The sequence below is a fragment of the Podarcis muralis genome, chromosome 7 (assembly GCF_964188315.1).
Source record: "Podarcis muralis chromosome 7, rPodMur119.hap1.1, whole genome shotgun sequence".
In the NCBI taxonomy this organism is placed as follows: domain Eukaryota; kingdom Metazoa; phylum Chordata; class Lepidosauria; order Squamata; family Lacertidae; genus Podarcis; species Podarcis muralis.
This window is the reverse complement of record NC_135661.1, coordinates 74216671-74234634: the sequence shown is the minus strand read 5'-3', so window position 1 is coordinate 74234634 and position 17964 is coordinate 74216671. Positions and strand designations below refer to the sequence as shown.

At 46.2% G+C, this 17964-nt stretch overlaps 1 protein-coding gene across 4 annotated transcripts; it reads left to right on the top strand.

Moving 5' to 3' along the window:
• The first annotated feature begins 185 nt into the window (after positions 1–185).
• On the top strand, positions 186–13056 carry FAM187B (family with sequence similarity 187 member B). Of its 4 annotated transcripts, none has more exons than XR_013393747.1 (2): positions 186–492; positions 12636–12767. XR_013393747.1 is itself a non-coding variant. In XM_028742577.2 (2 exons), exons 1-2 carry the CDS (start codon positions 5896–5898, stop codon positions 12973–12975), a joined length of 1179 nt encoding a protein of 392 aa, XP_028598410.2. In that variant the 5' UTR covers positions 5500–5895; the 3' UTR covers positions 12976–13056. The 4 variants fall into 4 exon arrangements, 1 of the variants encoding a protein (XP_028598410.2); XR_013393746.1 differs by having other exon boundaries at positions 186–1183; positions 12636–12744; XM_028742577.2 differs by lacking the exon at positions 186–492 and adding an exon at positions 5500–6734 and having other exon boundaries at positions 12636–13056.
• The last annotated feature ends 4908 nt before the right edge of the window (positions 13057–17964 follow it).

The window sequence follows — 17964 nt, the reverse complement described above, 5'->3', positions numbered from 1 at the left end:
CGTTTGCCGCCTTTGGGAGTCTCTTTTACTGCAAGGCAAAAAGTAAAGCTCACCTGTACCATCACGACCCCCCCATCCCTTTTATGTAGGTGGTTCAGCCCCCCCCCCCCCGAGGCCGTATTGAGGACGGGCCGGTCAACTTAAAGGGGTGGGGGAGGATGGGTCCAGCTATTAAACTTTGCTGCATCCACCTCCCCCCCCCCCCCATTATATGGAAGTGAACTTGCCCAGGTGCTGCCTTGGCAGGCGGAGGGATACAGAGGGCAGATTTAAAAAGCGCAGGGAACGTGATTGGTGGAGGACGGGTTGGTCCAAGAGGGTAGGGAGCGGGTTTCAGCCACTTTAGTGTACCTGTAAAGCGCATTCGAAGCGCGTTATTCCCTCAAAGAGTCCTGGGCGCTGTAGTTCCCCCATCGCAGAAGTACAGTTCCCAGCAACCCTTAACAAACTACAGTGCCCATAGTTCTTTGAGGGAAAGAACATACTTTACAGGTACAGATGAGACTCAACTTACACGGGCTTATATTGCGGGGATAAGTGCACAAAGCCAAAATTGTGTACGGTATAGTCAAAAGACATAGATTGCAATGGCCAAATAATCCCACACCCCTAGATTTCTGCCCTCTTTTATTAATTAATTACTTAATTTTTGGTCAAGCATGTGAAGCTCAGCTGAATGTATACAAGTTAAATGTGCATATGTTGTGAGTGCCTTTTACTGAGCAAGAGCTGAAGGACTGCTTGATACAATCTCTGCGTGCTAGCTTTGTGAGAGATATTTCACCAGCCTGTTATGCCTACTATTATTGCCATTTTTAAATATTTATATCCCGCCTCTCCTCCAAGGAGAACTCTAGGCAGCCTATGTGCTTCTCCCATACCGTTTTATCCTCATAATAAATAACCCTGTGAATTAAATTGAGAGATAATTTCCTTTTCCTGCGAGTGTGGTATAGTGGTTTCTGTCACGGTGTCCCGTTGCGCCAGAAGCGGCTTAGTCGTGCTGGCCACATGACCCAGAAAGCTGTCAAACGCCTGCTCCCTTGGCCTGAAAGCAAGATGAGCGCCACAAACCCATAGTCGCCTTTGACTGGACTTAACTGTCCAGGGGCCCTTTACCTTTTGTACCTTTTGTACCTAGTGGTTAAATTGCTGGACCAGGACCTGGGAGAACAGAGTTCAGGTCAGTATTCAACAACATTTTTATGGATGCCTTTTGATGATTTTATTCTTATGTGCTGTATACCACCTTGATGTATTTTTATTTACATGTGAGCTGTAAATATGTAGATAAATAAATAAAAGTGCCCAGTTAGGCACAAAGCCCACTAGGTGTCTTTCAGCAATTATCTCTCAGCCTATCCTGCTTTTAAGGCAGGAGTAGACTTCCTTCTGGAAGGAACTTGCTAGCAGTGGGTGGGCCCAGTTGTAAGAAGTGGTTAGAACAGCAAATGTGTTCGTTAGATTTGTGCAGTCAATTACAGTGGCTACCATATTCAGGTCTCCATGAAACCTTAAGCTGGTCCTGAGTTCAGGAACTATGCTAGGGCTATGAGGCAAGCCCTCCAGAGCTGGATTGGGTGTTTTAAACCCCCAGTGAATTTTTAAAACATTAGTGGTTTGGCATCTTACTGTCAACACCCTTTTCTTTCCAACATTCCCAGTTTTGAGCTGTTTAGAAAATAGGACTAGTGTATGTTAATGTGTGGCAGCATGGGAAAGTGGTTAGAGTATCAGACAAGGGCAAGGAAGACTAGGGTTTAAATCCCCACTCATCCATGAAGCTTACTTTGGTAAATTGCCATCTCTCAGCCTGGCCTACCTTGCAGGGTTTTTGTGAAGTTACAATGTGTAAGGGAAGAGCCATGTATGAGGCTCTTGAAGAAAGGGAAGGATAAAAATGGGGGGGGGGTGTTTTTTGCTTTTGCAAAGGTGAAAAAATGTTCGGAATCCTCTCTCTGGGTGCCACAATTTAAGAAAGATATTGACAAGCTGGAACATGTGCAGAGGAAGGCAACCAAGATGACCAGGGTTCTGGAAAGCAAGCCTTATGAAGAGTGCTTGAAGGAGAGGGGTATGTTTAGCCTGGAAAAGAGGAGACTGAGAGGAGATATGATAGCCATCTTCAAATATCTCGGGGGCTGTCACACGGAAGATGGAACAAGTTTGTTTTCTCCTGCTCTGAAGGCTAGGGCCCAAACCTACAGATTCAAATTACAAGAAAGGTGTAAACATCAGGAATGATTTTCTGACAGTAAGAGCTATTCAACAGTGGAACAGACTCCCTTGGGAGGTTGTAGACTCCCCTGGAGGTAATTATACAGAGGCTGGATGACCACCTGTCAGGTGTGTGTTAGTTGAGATTCCTGCATTTCAGAGGGTTTTCCTAGATGAACATTGTGGTCCCTTCTAACACAACAATTCTCTGATTCTCTGAAAGTTTTGATTGCAAATTCTTTTGGGCAGGAGACCTACGTATCTTTTCCTTTCTGCTGTTGTATGATGGCACAATCTTTCAATCACAATCTTCCTATATACTGAATTGTTTCCCCTTCAGGAACTAGCCGGTGCAACTTGTGATAAATAAGTTGTCTGAAAGGTGGGGGAGAAATGCTAAAAGCGAATAAACAAAAGGAGTATTTTGATTATTATTTTTTACAGCACCATCAATATATGTGGTCCTTTCCAACACAAGCAAGCAAAGATGAAGAAGAAAGGCTTTGCTTGCTACTTGCCAGAAATAACTTCTGTTCTTGTTGTTTTAAAATTCTGCCACTTGGGATAAAAGGAGAAAGGGAAAGGAAGGAAAACATAAGCCGAAAGATAAAAGTCAGAGGCAGATGTTTTCCCGTACATATAGCAAATGGCACAGGGGTCATTCCTACAATCTTACGATTGCAGAGTTTCATGTTGGCACTGATCTGCAGTTTGGGAAACTGCTATAAGCAGAGTGGTTTAACCATCAACCCCTCTTCACAGGGAACTCTGGGTGCAAACCCGACTGAATTCAATGCTACTTATGTCTGAATAAATATACATAGCCAGAATGGGGAACCTGTTGTTCAGCTCCAGCTCCCATTATCACAGATGAGCCAACCCCAACACAGGCAGCCCATCCCTGGGTCGGAAACCTCAATTTGATTATTATTCCAGAAGATTAATAAGAGCTTAAAAAAAAAGACTTTGAACTTACAGTTGCATTCCTGTTGTACCACATCATACTTTGTTTAAAACACTCTTTGTTTCCTTTAGTAAAAAGAAGAATTAGTCATTATTTATTTTCTTTTTCATCACTGTTTGCTGAATGAGTGGTGTATGTTTTCTATTCACAAGAGAGACCTTTTATGGTTAGAGAGATTTTTCGTGTCAATCGGTCTTTTATTTGTGTGTGTGTTTAAAAAATACTGGTGAATGGAAACATGAGGCCGTACTTAGGAGGATCAGGGTACATAGAGCCCCTGCCTAACACCCTGAGAGCTGCTGCCAGTCAGAGTGCAGGCCAGCCACCAACCTGAGCCCTGCCCTCATGTTTTGGACTACAACTCCCATCAGGCACAGCCAGCTGATGGGAGTTGTAGTCCTGAACAATGCGAGTGAGAGAGAGCACCATGCTGGTGAAGGCTAGTGTAAACAAATGCAACATCCTGTTATAAGGAAGTTCTCTACCATTTTATGGTGTGCATGTAGTGTTGGGATACTGCCAGGGAGACAAAGTCCATCATGGCCTCACGTCGCCTCCGGACATCCATCGATCTCCCGTAAACACGCAGTATCAGCAATTAGCGACACGAGCTCCAGAAATAGCTTGCCACACTCCAGAACTGATGCACGCTCTTATCAGCAGATAATGCACAACGAAAGATGCACGCAGGAGAGCATTATTTATGAGTTTATTCTGCGTTAGTCAGAACAGAGAAAAACCATGACCGCCTGCTTCAGCGTTCAGGCACCGAGAGAGAAACGAAGGCAATAGAAAACATAAACATCCTGTTAACAGGAAATACGCAGACTCTGTGATTCACAAAGCCTGCTCCCTTTTAAGGTGGAACGGAAATATCCTAACATGTAGATCCCGCAGTTTTAAGCCCCACTTTTTTCCTGACCCTTTGTCTGCAGCCTCTCTCTTCCCCTGACATTTCTTCCCCCTCCTTCCCCAATTTAAGTGGCAAACACATTGGCCCCTCCACTAAGGCCCAACTCCCTTAAATGGAATCAAAATCTCATAGCAGATTGTTGGTAATGTCCCTTCTTGCTTCTCTCCCTCTTCTGTATTCTTTCCTGAAATATACTCAGAGTCACAAAGTGATTTCATGCTCTTTATTCAGCTCATAGTGGTGAGGAGGAATGAATGAAAGTCCCCTCAAAGTATCTGCTTTATATACATTATTTACACAATGGGCTGCACATGATTGGCTAATTCCGGAATTCTACTGTAAGGCAATCAGGTTGTGGATTCACTTATATCTGGAGCATGATTGGGTGGTTCCTGCCAACCAATCATACTGCTGCATTGTTCTAGGACCAATCAGACTGCTGCAGTTTGGATCCTATTCAACTCAGTACATAACATTTCCCTTTATATTGTTATGAGTTGGGGGGGGGGGGTTCAGTTTGCATGAAAACCCTTCCAAACTTTTGATCCTGTGTCTCTGAGAGCAGAACGTATAAAAGAGGGCTTGCCAAACCAGTTCCTTTGTTTGAGTGGCTAGTTAAGTACCACAATTTAGCATATCCAAAGAGGTCGCTCTCTGCATCTTAAAACACCAGGGTGGGCCTTTCCCCTCACCCCCTTCACCTGACTGGTATGTAGGAGAACAATAGCCGCAGTTGGATTGTGAAGGAGCTGGAAGCTGGAGACAGAGAGACATCACTTGCTCGCTGTGTTGCTCTGAGCTGAACTTGGGGGCTCCCCTCAAAACTTAAAAGGGAAGCAAGTCCTTTTGGGGTGTTAGTGCTGTGAGCCCCTCCATCCTATGCTCATATGTGTCGGTAAGTGTAAATATATCCCAAAGACACCACAGTCTCCTCTGACCTTCATTCCAAGGAAACCAAACCTAGTAAGCATGGGAACTCCCAGAATCTCTCAGCATTCGAAGATTGAGGTGGTGCATAACAATATTTTCTCTTTTCTAATGTCCTTTCCCCTTTTTTATTTCTATTTTTATTTTAGGACTATTTTTGTTAAAATAAGACAAATTCTTTACACAATTTTTCCTGTACTGTAAATGCACTGGTTAGTCCTAAAATAAAAATAGAAATAAAAAAGGGGAAAGAACATTAGAAAAAATATTTGTAAAATAAGAAAATTAAAAATATTTTTTTAAAATATATATATATACAGTAAAGGAAAGAAGTCTTAGCATCTTCATAAACCATAATTCTGCACTTATCTGTACTGCCCTCATTACCATTTTCTGTTGTTACATACATTTATAAAGGCAATGGCTGCATCTTTCCCCCCTTTTAGTAGGTTGCTGTTAAGAATGTTTATTATCTATAACAATAAATAAAACGGGCTGTGGGAAGGGATGAACCATGCGTGTTACACTAAACTCCTTGGAGAAAGAAACATCTAATAATTTTATTCGTGTAAAAAATAAAATTAAAATTGCCCAGCTTTTCAGCTGATAAAGCCTCCTAGATCAGATCAGGAATAAAACAAAAATAAGAATGAGTAATGACTCGCCACCCCCTGGCAGCACTTGTGGAGAGAGGCATGTCTGGGTCGCCAGACAACCAAAGACATGCTGAACATCAGCAGTTAGAATTACTCTGACTAAGCCCCACACTCCATTATGACATCATCCTCTTGCCCACCTCAGTTATGATGTCACAGTGAGGTCAGCTAGAACGTTCCTTTCCAGTTGCCCTTAGTGCGACAGTGCCCAGCTGGTCATGTCCTCTTGGGCATCTACTGTGGCTCTGCTCCTGGGTTTGGCCTTGGCCTTCACTGATGGTAGCCTGTACGAGGGCCACTCCCTGGGGCCACCATGTGTCCCAGGCCAGCCTTGCACAGTAGCCTTCATCTCTGACAACCCAGTGATCCTGCGCTGCCCCCATGTCTACTTCAAGATTTTCGTCAGTTGGCAATACCTGGACCCAGCCTGGGCGAAGGAGCAGCCCGTCACCTTCCTGCGCTCAGGGGGCCCCATCTGGCCCTTGCTCAGCCATGCCAAGTTGAGGAGGTTGCGCTTCAAATCCCAGCTAGTCGCTGGCAACCTGTATATCCCAAACCCCAGCGTGGAGGACTCCGGCTTGTACACCTGCCGGGCAGGCGATGCCACGATCGCCTACTACAAAGTGGATTTCCAGGATGCCGGGAGCATCCACGTCTCGCACGCGGGCCTCGGGGAGATGACCCTGGGCAATTCCACCGCCGAGCTAGAAGACGGAGCGCGGGCCAAGCTGTTCACCTCCTGGAGCCCTTGGCAGTCTTGCGACCGCTGCGGCAACCCCGGAGAAAGGAAGCGAGTGGGTTTCTGTTATGCCCAGGTGACCCAGGAGGACGGGCACGAAGAAGAGCTGCTGCCCTGTGGGATGGTCAGGAGGAAGCACCCGGCGTTGCCGCGAAGGGGCCCGGAACTGCGAGTGGAAAGCTGCCAGGTGCCCTGCGATGCATCTTACCTGCTGGCCCAGGATCAGGCCAGCGCCGTTCCGCTCCTCGTCTTCACCACCTATCACCCTCAGCTCAAGACCGTCGCACACCTGCGCTGCCCAACCTCTTCCATCTACAGGTATGGACCTCAAGCTCGCTCCGTGATAGAGCCACGGGCCCTGGCTCAATCCCTGGCAACCCCAATTAAAAGGAGGAGGTAGAAGGCAGCAGCATCTTTCTCTCCTTAAGACCTTGGAGAGAGAGTCACTGCCAGTCAGACACTAAGACAGGGGTCAGCAAACTAAGGCCCGGGGGCTAGATGCGGCCCACCGGGCTCATTAATCTGGCCCACAACCTTGCGGACCCTGCCGCCCACTCGGTCAGTCCCCACACTAAACCAGTGTGGCGTGGAGGCCACGCCACGGGGGGTCTGACTTCCGCGACGCTGGCACGGCTTCGGATTGGCTGCAAGAAGCTCCTGCAGCCAATCCAGAGTCATGGACACCTCTGGGCTCCTTCCTTCCCGCTGAGGTGGCCACGTATGGCCAAGAGCCGAGCGGGAGGAAGCGGCGGGGAGGCTGCCTCCGCCGCCCAGTCCAGCGGCATGGGCTTTGTGCTCCAAAGACCCCTGGCCAAGGCAGAGGACAATGACGACGCTGTCGAAGACGAGGCGGTGGCTGTGGCATGAGTGGCAGCGGTGGGGGGGTGTCTTTTCAGGAGGGGGGTCCTCTGGGGGTGCTTTCAGGAGAGGGTGGGTCCGGCCCCCCACAAGGTCTGAGGGACAGTGGACCGGCCCCCTCCTGAAAAAGTTTGCTGACCCCTGCACTTAGACTATACCAAATGCAAATGGACCGATGGTCTGTAAGGCAGTTTGATATGCTGTGTGTCCTTGATATGTCATGTCTCTAGCCCCACACTTGCCTTGCAGGATTATTGTGACGATAAAATTGGGGAAAGCCCTTGGCATCCCACCACGAGCTCTTCAAAAGGAGGGTGGGATGGAAGTATAGTGAACAGGTGGAGCTCAGTGCTCCATGGAACAACTGCCTTCTGGCGCAGCACATCCCATTTTACCGCCTGAGGCAAAACAGGAAGGTGCCACTGCTGCAGCCGCACTTGCCGTGAGATCTCGCTGGCAGCTGGAACCCCAGAAGCTGCCACTGAAGCCACTTCTCTTGTGACAGTGGGTGGAGTTCCCGTGATGGCTGCGGAGAAGCGAGGAGAAGCAGAAGTGGCTTTTGGCTAGACCCAGTGAAAGCCCTGAGAGAGCTCGCCAGAAGCCGAAGCTGCTTCTCACTTCTCTGTTGGGGAAGGGCATCAATGGGAGAACCCCTCTCCCTTGGATTCCACTGCCTGAGGTGGTGGTTTCAGTTTGTCACACAGGCGGGTGGCTGCTGACTGCAAGGAACCAAAAGCACCTTATTTTTGCCTTGGTATTGTTGCCATCAATGGCTATTCAGAAGCATTCCTCCTCCAGCAATGCAGGTAATGTCCCATGCCAGATCTCTAGAAAAGCAGCCAGCATCCCAAAATGTCTCCAGAGCTTAGAGCTGATCTCTCCCTCTCTCTCACTTAAACTGTTGTAAACAAAAATTGCCCTTTTCCCTTATGGGGTATCCAAGAGCCCATATAGTGTCCTTACATAGGTTCCCTATTAGTAGAAGAGAATAACAGAGGCCAACCAGAGAATATTGAGAAGCAAAGCAGCTAGTAAGTTTGATCTTTATTGAACTGTTGCAACAGGGTGCTCCCCTCACCCACAGGAGTGGCACGCAAGGCCTTATAAAGACTTTTGAAATTGCCACCCTGTAAATCAAGACCACCCTCAGATACATCATACCTACATCACAGAAAAGGCGGTCTTAAAACAAATTTGAATGTTGTTTTTCTCCTGTCCTTGTTTATCTCCTGTCTGGCAGGTTACGTGATTGGATTGCCTGGGTAGCCTGGCCAGTCTTTTGTAATGATAAATACTTAGTTCCTGGGCCATGTCACAGGCTCACACCCTATTCATATCTTAAATGTGCTTAAGACAGGATTTGTGATGAAAGAGACAATGGGAGGTTTCCCACTTTGACCTTGCAGAGAAAACATTTGCTCAGTTTAGGAATCAAAATGGTTCCAGGTCGGTCTTCCTGTGCTGATCTATGTACGTGCTTGGTTGGTACGCTTATGAACATTACCATATATCTAAGACCTCAAAATTCCTATCACAAAACACACACACACACAGAGGCCCAGATTGCACCTTCCTTACATTGGAAAGGGGAAATCCACCCTCCTTTTTTTCCTGGCTGAAATATTTGATTTGTCAGACTATTTTAGCATTCCACCTGACCTCTTTCTTGTCCACGCCATGAACCTAAGACGCCATCTATGCAAGGCTTCGCTATCCACTTCTTCCAGCAACCCATCCCACACGCTAGCCAGGAGGGCGCAGAAGAACCTTTGCTCTTTTAATCTGCCCCCTTTTCACCCCAATAAAATAGTCAAATGGACACCAGGCCTCGTAGCACAGGCCCACATGTGTTTACTCAGAAGTAAGTTCCTCTGAATTCGATCCCATGTAGGCTGTGTAAACATTACGCGGCTAGGTCCACGTTTCCCAATCCAGATCAAAACTGGTTTGAGGGGTGGGGGGGACACATCAAAATGCAGCTTTTCATAAGAAACTACAGAGGAAATATTGATTGTGGCCAGGATTGTGTGCACAAGTGCTTCCCCAGCAAGTGGGGGGAGCACCCTGGGTGCAGAGTAAATCATAGAATCATAGAGTTGGAGGGGGCCATGAGGATCATCTTGCCCAGCCCCCTGCAATGCAGGAATCTTTTGCCCAATGTGGGGCTCGAACCCACAGCCCTGAGATTAGGGGTCTCATGCTCTACCGACTCAGCTGCGAGTGTGTACACAGCTTTCCGCCCCAAGTAAGTCTGCATAGAATTAAAGTCGGCTGCACACATGTTGTACATTTAAAGCACGTTATTTCTGCCCAAAGAATCCTGGGAACTGTAGTTTATGCTTGACACAGCTACAATTCCCAGCTTCCATAACAAACTACCGTTCCCAGGATTCCTTGGAAGAAGCTATGCTTGGTTTGTATGCAGCCATATATGCTTTGTTCCAATTCTTTCACCATCCTAGCCATTAGCTGCTCACCCACCACAATCTTCAGCACGAGGAAACGTCTGTGTGAATGAAGGGGAGAGGCTGTCCCATATAAGTGTTCTCATAGCAATTAAGTTTCGCCTGTCTATGTTCTCTCTCTCAAATAAAAGAAAAAAGCCAGTTAATGATTGACAGGTGACTCGACTTTCACCTCCGGATGCCAGGCCAAAATGCCGATTAAAAGCTGGGGGGGTGGGAGGGGACTAGAAAAGTATCAGAGCAGCAAACTGAATCCTACTCTTTAGTGAAGCAGGAAACAGTTCACAGGAAAAGCAAGAAGTTATGTAGGAATAAAGACATTTGAGACGAGGCTAAAGCGAAAGTTTAACATCAGTCTGCTATGTTTGGCAGGATGGGAATCCGATGATCTCTGGATCTGGCCCTGATAACGATTGACTGCTGTTTATATTGCATCCTAACGAATATTTGAAAAAAGCTGGCCCTGCCCTGCCATTCTTGGTGTGTAGGACATTTGTAGCACAACAATGTCTTTTCTCAACCTAAAATTGTTTGTGCTCATCCTCAAGAAGATGTTGCTTTTGATCTACAGTAGATAGATTTTAGCTCCTGTTGTATGCAATAGGAAATGTGGTTACTTGATGGGCTCTCCTTGATGAGGTAATCCACACCTTTTCCTACCTGCACGTTCTCCCAGGTGAAGGAAGAAGGAAGTGGTGGTTGCAGTCTTTGCATATGTATCCACCCACAGTGTTATTGGACAGGTGCGATGGATACACACACAAGCACATTTGTTTTTACCTGTTTTCAAACAGACACACACTGGGGCAATGCAGAATCAGTCTGCAACGAGCGTCTATTTGATAAATGAAACCAGTTTCTCAAGAAGTGCTTTTGAGGGGCAAAAAATAAAAAATGCAGTTTATTTAGGTAGCATGTAGACAATTTACCAAATCTCCATTGCTTCTAGAACAAAAGGTCATGTGTCAAAAGTACAAAGTTTTCAGCACTTGCTTAAACTTCTTGTTTTGTTTATTCAGGCATTCCCTGAAATGCAGCCCAACCACATAACTACTGGATAGATAATCTGAATTAACTTATTCTGATTTTCATGTTATGGCATTTTGTGATATTATGCTGCATACCGCTTTGGCATTCTTTATGATGGGCGGTATAGACATTTGTAATAATTATAAGTAGACGACCTGTCAGCCAATGCAAAGCAAGACAATGAAACAAGGACTGACTCTAGACATATATATATATATATCACTGTGAAAGTGCTTTTTAAAAAGTGTTAAAATGTTTATTGAATTTGCAATTAGCCCACCATCCCCATCTAGTGTCATGTTTGTATGATGCACTTGGAAAGCACTTAAAATGTTATATTTGCAGCTGTATAGCTGAGTCCAAAATATTGCTGCTACCTTTGTCTGCCAATCATTTCTGTGCCTTTCCACAAGACCAGAAACTTGGGAGGCAGCAGCTGTCTGGATTCTTGCTGAGCATTTGGGTAGAATATAGTCTGTGTGGTTTTTCTTAATATTATCTGTAAGGTAGAGCTGGGGACTCCAGGTCCCATAAACCCTAGCGAGCATGGGGGCGGGGAATTATAAGCCACAAAATCTGGAAGGCCAAAGGTTCATACCTGTGTCAACTGCCCCGGAAAAACCAAACACCTTGTTTTTTCCTGATTCAGGTAGGTAGCCATGTTGGTCTGTTGTAGTCATAATAAATAACGAGATGAAAGATATTATATATATGATCCAAAAAGAACCCCCTTAAGAGAATCAAGTCTTTTTGTCTTAAGACAGTCTTTAAAAGAATCTTTCAAAAAAAGTTTTTTTAAAATAATTCCAGTAGCACCTTAAAGACCAACTAAGCTTGCTAGGTATGAGCTTTCGTGTGTATACACACTTCAGCAGATACTAGTTTTTTCCTGGAAGTGTATGATGGCCATGTTGGGTGTCGTGCTCTCATGCGATTTTGGGCCAAGACCTTGCCCCCCCCCAGCATTTTCTGGGGGGGGGGGTCTGTGATCTCACATGGTGCCCCAGAACATGTGTTTTGGGGCACTTTGCCCTCCAAAGTACTTTTCCGGATTTACGATCTCACACAGGAGTGCAGACCTCAAATAGAGTTTCCCAGTTTGGGGCCATGTTGTGTTGGGGGGGGGGTGAAGTTTCTCTATCCCTGTTAGAAACAAAGTAAGTTATGCTTGGAATTACTGGATTGTATTTAATGTTGGTCCTACTCAGGGTAGACCTACTGAAAATAAAGGAGATGAGCAAAGGAGGTTCACCAATTTATTTAAAAGCACTATTTTACCACTTTAAAGGCCATGGCTTCCCTCTGGGAAGAACTCTGGGAACAGTAGCTGTTAAAGCTGTTGAACATTGTTAGGAAATTCCCTCTCAGAAATGCCCAACACCCTTAGCAAACTATAGTTCCCAGGATCCTTTATTGCCATGACTGTTAAAGTGTTAGAAGAGTGCTTTACAGTGGTACCTTGGGTTAAGAACTTAATTTGTCCTGGAGGTCCGTTCTTAACCTGAAACTGTTCTTAACCTGAGGTACCACTTTAGCTATTGGGGCCTCCTGCTGCCACCGCGCCGCCACTGTGCGATTTCTGTTCTCATCCTGAAGCAAAGTTCTTAACTCGAGGTACTATTACTGGGTTAGCGGAGTCTGTAACCTGAAGCATCTGTAACCTGAGATACCACTGTATATGTATATCATGAATGAGAGCTGTAATTTAGTTCAATACAGCCTACTTTTTAAAAAAAGCATCCTTGACTAAGGCAATGAATTAATCACCTCAGGCACCTGTAGTTAATTGGCTAGGATGCTAACTGCACAGCAACAGCCTGCATTTCTGTCTGCAAAATGTTCTTCTTCCCCCCCTTCTTTTCTTCAGTCCTGTGTACTGGCAAGCGGGGCCCACCATGCTGACCCGCCTTGAACTTCTCCAGAAGAATAGCTCCCAGAGCCTGGACAAGGCCACCGGCGGCGGGATCCTGCGTCTCTCCTTCCAGAATGAGTCTCATGGGGCTTATTACCAGTGTTACGTCAACGGGCACCTGGTGGGCAAGTTCATCGTTGCCTCTTCCGGAGTCGTGCCAGTCTCTGGGGAGCATGGCCACACCTACTCCATCATTGAGGCGCTGATTGTTGGGCTCTCCATGTTCCTTGTTTTCCTGATGTTCCTCAGCATCATCCAGTCCTGCCGGAGGAAACCCGGAACCACCATGGTCTAACTGGGATGCAGACAACCTCTTGGACATCCCAGAAAAGCAGGGCATGGATTGCTGACTAATAAAAAATATTGACTAGCAATACATTCGGAGTCAGTCTTGAGCCCTGGAGCTGTGTGTAGGGAGGGGAGGGCTTGAAATCTGTGTTGGTTGGAGGGATGCTATACAGTAAAAAAGGTAAAGGACCCCTGGACAGTTAAGTCCAGTCAAAGGCAACTATGGGGCTGCGGCGCTCATCTCGCTTTATTGGCCGAGGGAGCCAGTGTTTCTCAAAGACAGCTTTCTGGGTCATGTAGCCAGCATGACTAAACCGCTTCTGGTGTAACGGAACACTGTGACGGAAACCAGAGCACACGGAAAGGCTGTTTACCTTCCCACCGCAGCGGTACCTATTTATCTACTTGCACTGACATGCTTTCGAACTGCTATGTTGGCAGGAGCTGGGACAGTAAAGGTAAAGGTAAAGGGACCCCTGATCATTAGGTCCAGTCGTGACCAACTCTGGGGTTGTGGCGTTCATCTCGCTTTATTGGCCGAGGGAGCCAGTGTACAGCTTCCGGGTCATGTGGCCAGCATGACTAAGCCGCTTGTGGCGAACCAGAGCAGCGCATGGAAACGCTGTTTACCTTCCCACCGGAGCGGTACCTATTTATCTACTTGCTCTTTTATCTACTTGCTTTCGAACTGCAAGGTTGGCAGGAGCAGGGACCGAGCAATGGGCGCTCACGCCATCATGGGGATTCGAACCACCAACCTTCTGATCGGCAAGTCCTAGGCTCTGTGGTTTAACCCACAGCGCCACCCTCATCCCAGGCAGGATTGCAGTTGCAAATTCAGCTGTTCACAGGCACACACCTCTTCTAAGATTATACAACCTTCTTAAGATTATGCAATGATAATAATTATTAGGGACGCATTGCAACAATCTATGCAGATCGCCATGTGTTGTCTTTCAGCAAGATCAGCTATTTTCTGTGCACATACATGGGCAAATGGTTTGGAAAGCTCCAGTATCGTCTTTCGGAGCTGTGTTTTCCAAGGCACGTAACAGAACTTGCACATCCTTCTTTTGAAGCACCTTGTGTTTTCAGTATCCCTAAATGCTTAGCTTTGGAGCACACAGAACTCCTCTTCCGTGTACTTCCCGTACACCTTCTCCCGAGTGACCCTAGGAGCCAGTCTTCAGCGGCTGACTCATGTCCTTTCACACTGATTGTCTCCAATCAGAGCAGAGGGCCAGAAGAGTTCTCTAGGTTCCCTTGTCATGTTGACTGGGAGGGTCTAGGACAGACATAGGCAAGCTCGGCCCTCAAGATGTTTTGGGACTACAACTCCCATAATCCCTAGCTAACAGGACCAGTGGTCAGGGATGATGGGAACTGTAGTCCCAAAACATCTGGAGGGCCGAGTTTGCCTATGCCTGGTCTAGGATGCTGGAGGCAGGGGCCTTGCTGCAGAAATAGTAACAGGTCCTTGATCACCCATGACCAAGGACCGCTACTCCTCTGGTACCAGGAGAAGCTGTGCTGTATCAAGTAAGTGAGCCAAACCACACATTGCATTAATCACCTTTTAAAAAAGGTGCGCTTAACACTGCCAATTTTGAAAGAAAAGAAACCGCACAGGATTCACGTTCCAGATCAAGGTCCTGCACCACTTTCTTGCTTACCCACTGTTACTATTCCCCAAAGATGCTATTTACTGCTTATAATGATCTTTAAGGGCAAATAGCCCCAGGGCAGATTCCAGCAGAATCGGGATCAGGCTGCTTTCCTTTCGAAATCGGAGATTTTAAGCATGTTTCGTAGCAGTGTGGTTAACGTGGGAATCTGTGGCCTTCAAGATGATGTTGGACCTCAGCTCTCATTGTCCCTGCTGGCTGGAACTGAGGGGAGTTGGAGTCCCACAAGATGTGGAGAGCCACAGGTCCCCCCACTGATGGAATAAGTAGTTTGGTCCACAATGGAGGCTGTGAGGAGGGGATTCATGTTCACGTTAGCACACCAACACAACACAAGAGGGCACTGTGGTATAAGGCACTCATCCACAGATTTTGATTGGGGTGCAGGTGCAGGTACAATCACCCAGTGAGTTCAGTGGGAACCAACACTCCCTCTCCAAGCAACCCTCTGGGACCCTCCCCAGGGTGGTCAGGCATCAACTCCCCAAGCTCCTCCCATTCTTCCCCAGGATCGGACCATTCCATCCATGACAACTCCAAGGGACTCATGATGACAATAGATCCAGCTAATCAGCTGCACTGGCTGAACACAGCACAAGGTCTTCCACAAGTGCGACGGGCTTTCCCATCCCCTTTTTAACTGGCTGCACTTCCAGGTAGAGATTGAGGGGCGGGGGAAGAGAGCACGGATTTAATTCAGTTCACGTTTAAAGGCAGATCTATAAAATCCACACGTTGCAAAACAATGAGTCACAGCCATCCTTTGAAGTCTGCACTGACCCAAATCGTGCAATGCAGTTCTCCCAACCAAACGATGTTTACAAAAAAATGCACATATTAAGTGAATTACATAAGATGTGTACAGAAGAACACACATTTTAGTGAAAATAGTATTTTAAAATGCATGTTAGGGAAATTGCTTGCAAAAAAAGTGCACACCAGTCAAAACTGCATACAAAATGTGCTTTGTTAAGGAGAAAATTGCAAAAAAAAAAAATGCTAAAGAATTTTCAAGAGGGTTTTTTAAAAAATTGCTGCAGAAATGTGGAGAATTTTAACTCAAGATGGAGAGGGGAAAGAGAGAACTGAAACTGCTTTCAGGTTATGGGGCAGAACTAGGGTGACCAGATTCAGTTCATTGGAAGCTGCCTTATATCACCTTAGACTATTTGTCCATCTAGCCTGGTACCATTTACAGCCTTTTACCATTTACTCTGACTGGCAGCAGCCAATGTGTGCCCAGCGCAGTCTGTGGGGTGGCATTTTTCACCTCCAGAGTTCCAGTTAAGCACATCAATTTAAGAACGAAGCAGACAGAGATCAAAAAATGGGAGACTGCATTTCAAAAGAAAATGGAAAGAAGAAAAAGAGGAGTTTGGATTTGATACCCCCCCCCCTTTATCACTACCCTAGGGAGTCTCAAAGTGACTAACATTCTCCTTTCCCTTCTTCCCCCACAACAAACACTCTGTGAGGTGAGTGAGGCTGAGAGACTTCAGAGAAGTGTGACTAGCCCAAGGTCACCCCAGCAGCTGCATGTGGAGGAGCAGGGAATCGAACCTAGTTCACCAGAGTACGAATCCACTGCTCTTAACCACTACACCACACGGGAAACACAGAATTACAGTAACTAGCTATCAGGAAAACTAAGACGTTTCCAAGCAGCCGACAAGGCAAGGTGAATTGAGATCCATGGACAAGAAGAACTAAGTCAGATCCGTACCATACATTGAAAGCACACGGCTGCCCCCAACACATCTTGGGAGCTGTAGACTCAAGACTCCCATTATGGCCAAGGCTGATGGGAGTTGTAGTCCAACAACACCTGGAGGGCCACAGGTTCCCCAGCTCCCCGCTATATGTCTGTGCTTATTTACAAATAATATGGCAAGGGGTGGACGCAGGGGCGATCCAGGCAGCTGGTTCAAACCAGAATGCCTTTGGGGTCAATTAAACTATCAGGCCCCTCCAGCGCGCAGAAAACATCCACGCTCTTCTCTCGGAGACAATAGGTCAATTCTCTGCTGCCAACTGCTATGACTTAGTAGCCAGGGCAAACAGTCCCTGCAGCCTTTGTCTTCGCAATGAATCACCCTGGTGCGCACGGTAGCCGTTGCTTGACTCATGCCTGCTCACAACCGCGGCCTTTGTCTCCAGCTCTCGGGATGACACGGTGGGTGACTGATACAGCCCTCTCTCGCCCTGTGCCAGGGACAGCAAAGAAGGGCACTTCCATCTTCCCACTGCCCAGGGCACAGAACTCCTTGCCTTTGGCTCCTGGGAGAGAAAGCAGGCACATCACTCAGGTGTCTGTTTCTTTTTAAATATTTCTCTTTGCTAACAGGCAGCAAGTGAGTTGAGAGATTCGGCACGAGGCCTTGAAATATATATATTTGCTATGGTAGTATCCAATTTTATTATTTTTTAAAAAATATTTATTTGGTTTTTCAGATTAAAACTTTACAGTCACATATTCAACATACAACATTCCACATACTTACTTGGTTTTTCAGATTAAAACTTTACAGTCACATATTCAACGTACAACATTGTTTTTGATTTCAAGAAATCTCTTGGACTTCCCTCCTTCCTCCCCTTTGTGGGTCCTATTGTTAATCATTTCCTCCTGCATCTTTTATAATAATCCAAATCTTTTATCTCTCCATTGTATCCAAAATTCGCCATTAAACTACAAGTGGTATTCCAATCCTACTAATGGTTTTAACTGTTTACAAGGGTCTTTAAGATAAGTTATAAATTTCCCCCATTCCTTATTAAAATTTTGGTCTTCCTGGTTTCTGATTCTTCCAGTCATTTGAGCCATTTTGGCACAATCCATCGACTTGATCTGCCATTCTTCTCTGGTTGGGACTTTATCTTCTTTCCATCTCTGAGTGGTATCCAATGCCGCTCACAGCAGGCCCATTGAGCTTAATGCACATGAGTAGCTTATGTCCATCACTTCCAATAGGTCTACATTAGAGTAGAACTTAGTTCGATACAATCCTATGGAATTGTCTCTGGGGCGAATGACTACACCCAGACTTAGGTGGTGTTCACACCATCCATTTAAAGCACATGTCTTCCCCCCAAAGAATCCTGGGAACTGTAGTTTATCCCCTCAAAGGGCTTCAGTTCCCAGGTTTCTTTGGGGGAAGACATGTGCTTTAAAAGTGTTTTAATTGTACGGTGTGCACACAGCTTAACTAGTGTGTGTATTTATTAACTTATTATATATATATTTAATGCCACCTTTCTTTCAAGGACCTTGAGGCAGAATACTTTGATCTCCCCCATGTTATCCTCGTCAC

Coding starts and splice junctions, on each gene's coding strand:
- FAM187B (XM_028742577.2), top strand. CDS start 5,896: ATGTCCTCTTGGGCATCTACTGTGGCTCTGCTCCTGGGTTTGGCCTTG. Junction 6,735..12,635: donor CCAACCTCTTCCATCTACAG/GTATGGACCTCA, acceptor TCTTTTCTTCAG/TCCTGTGTACTGGCAAGCGG.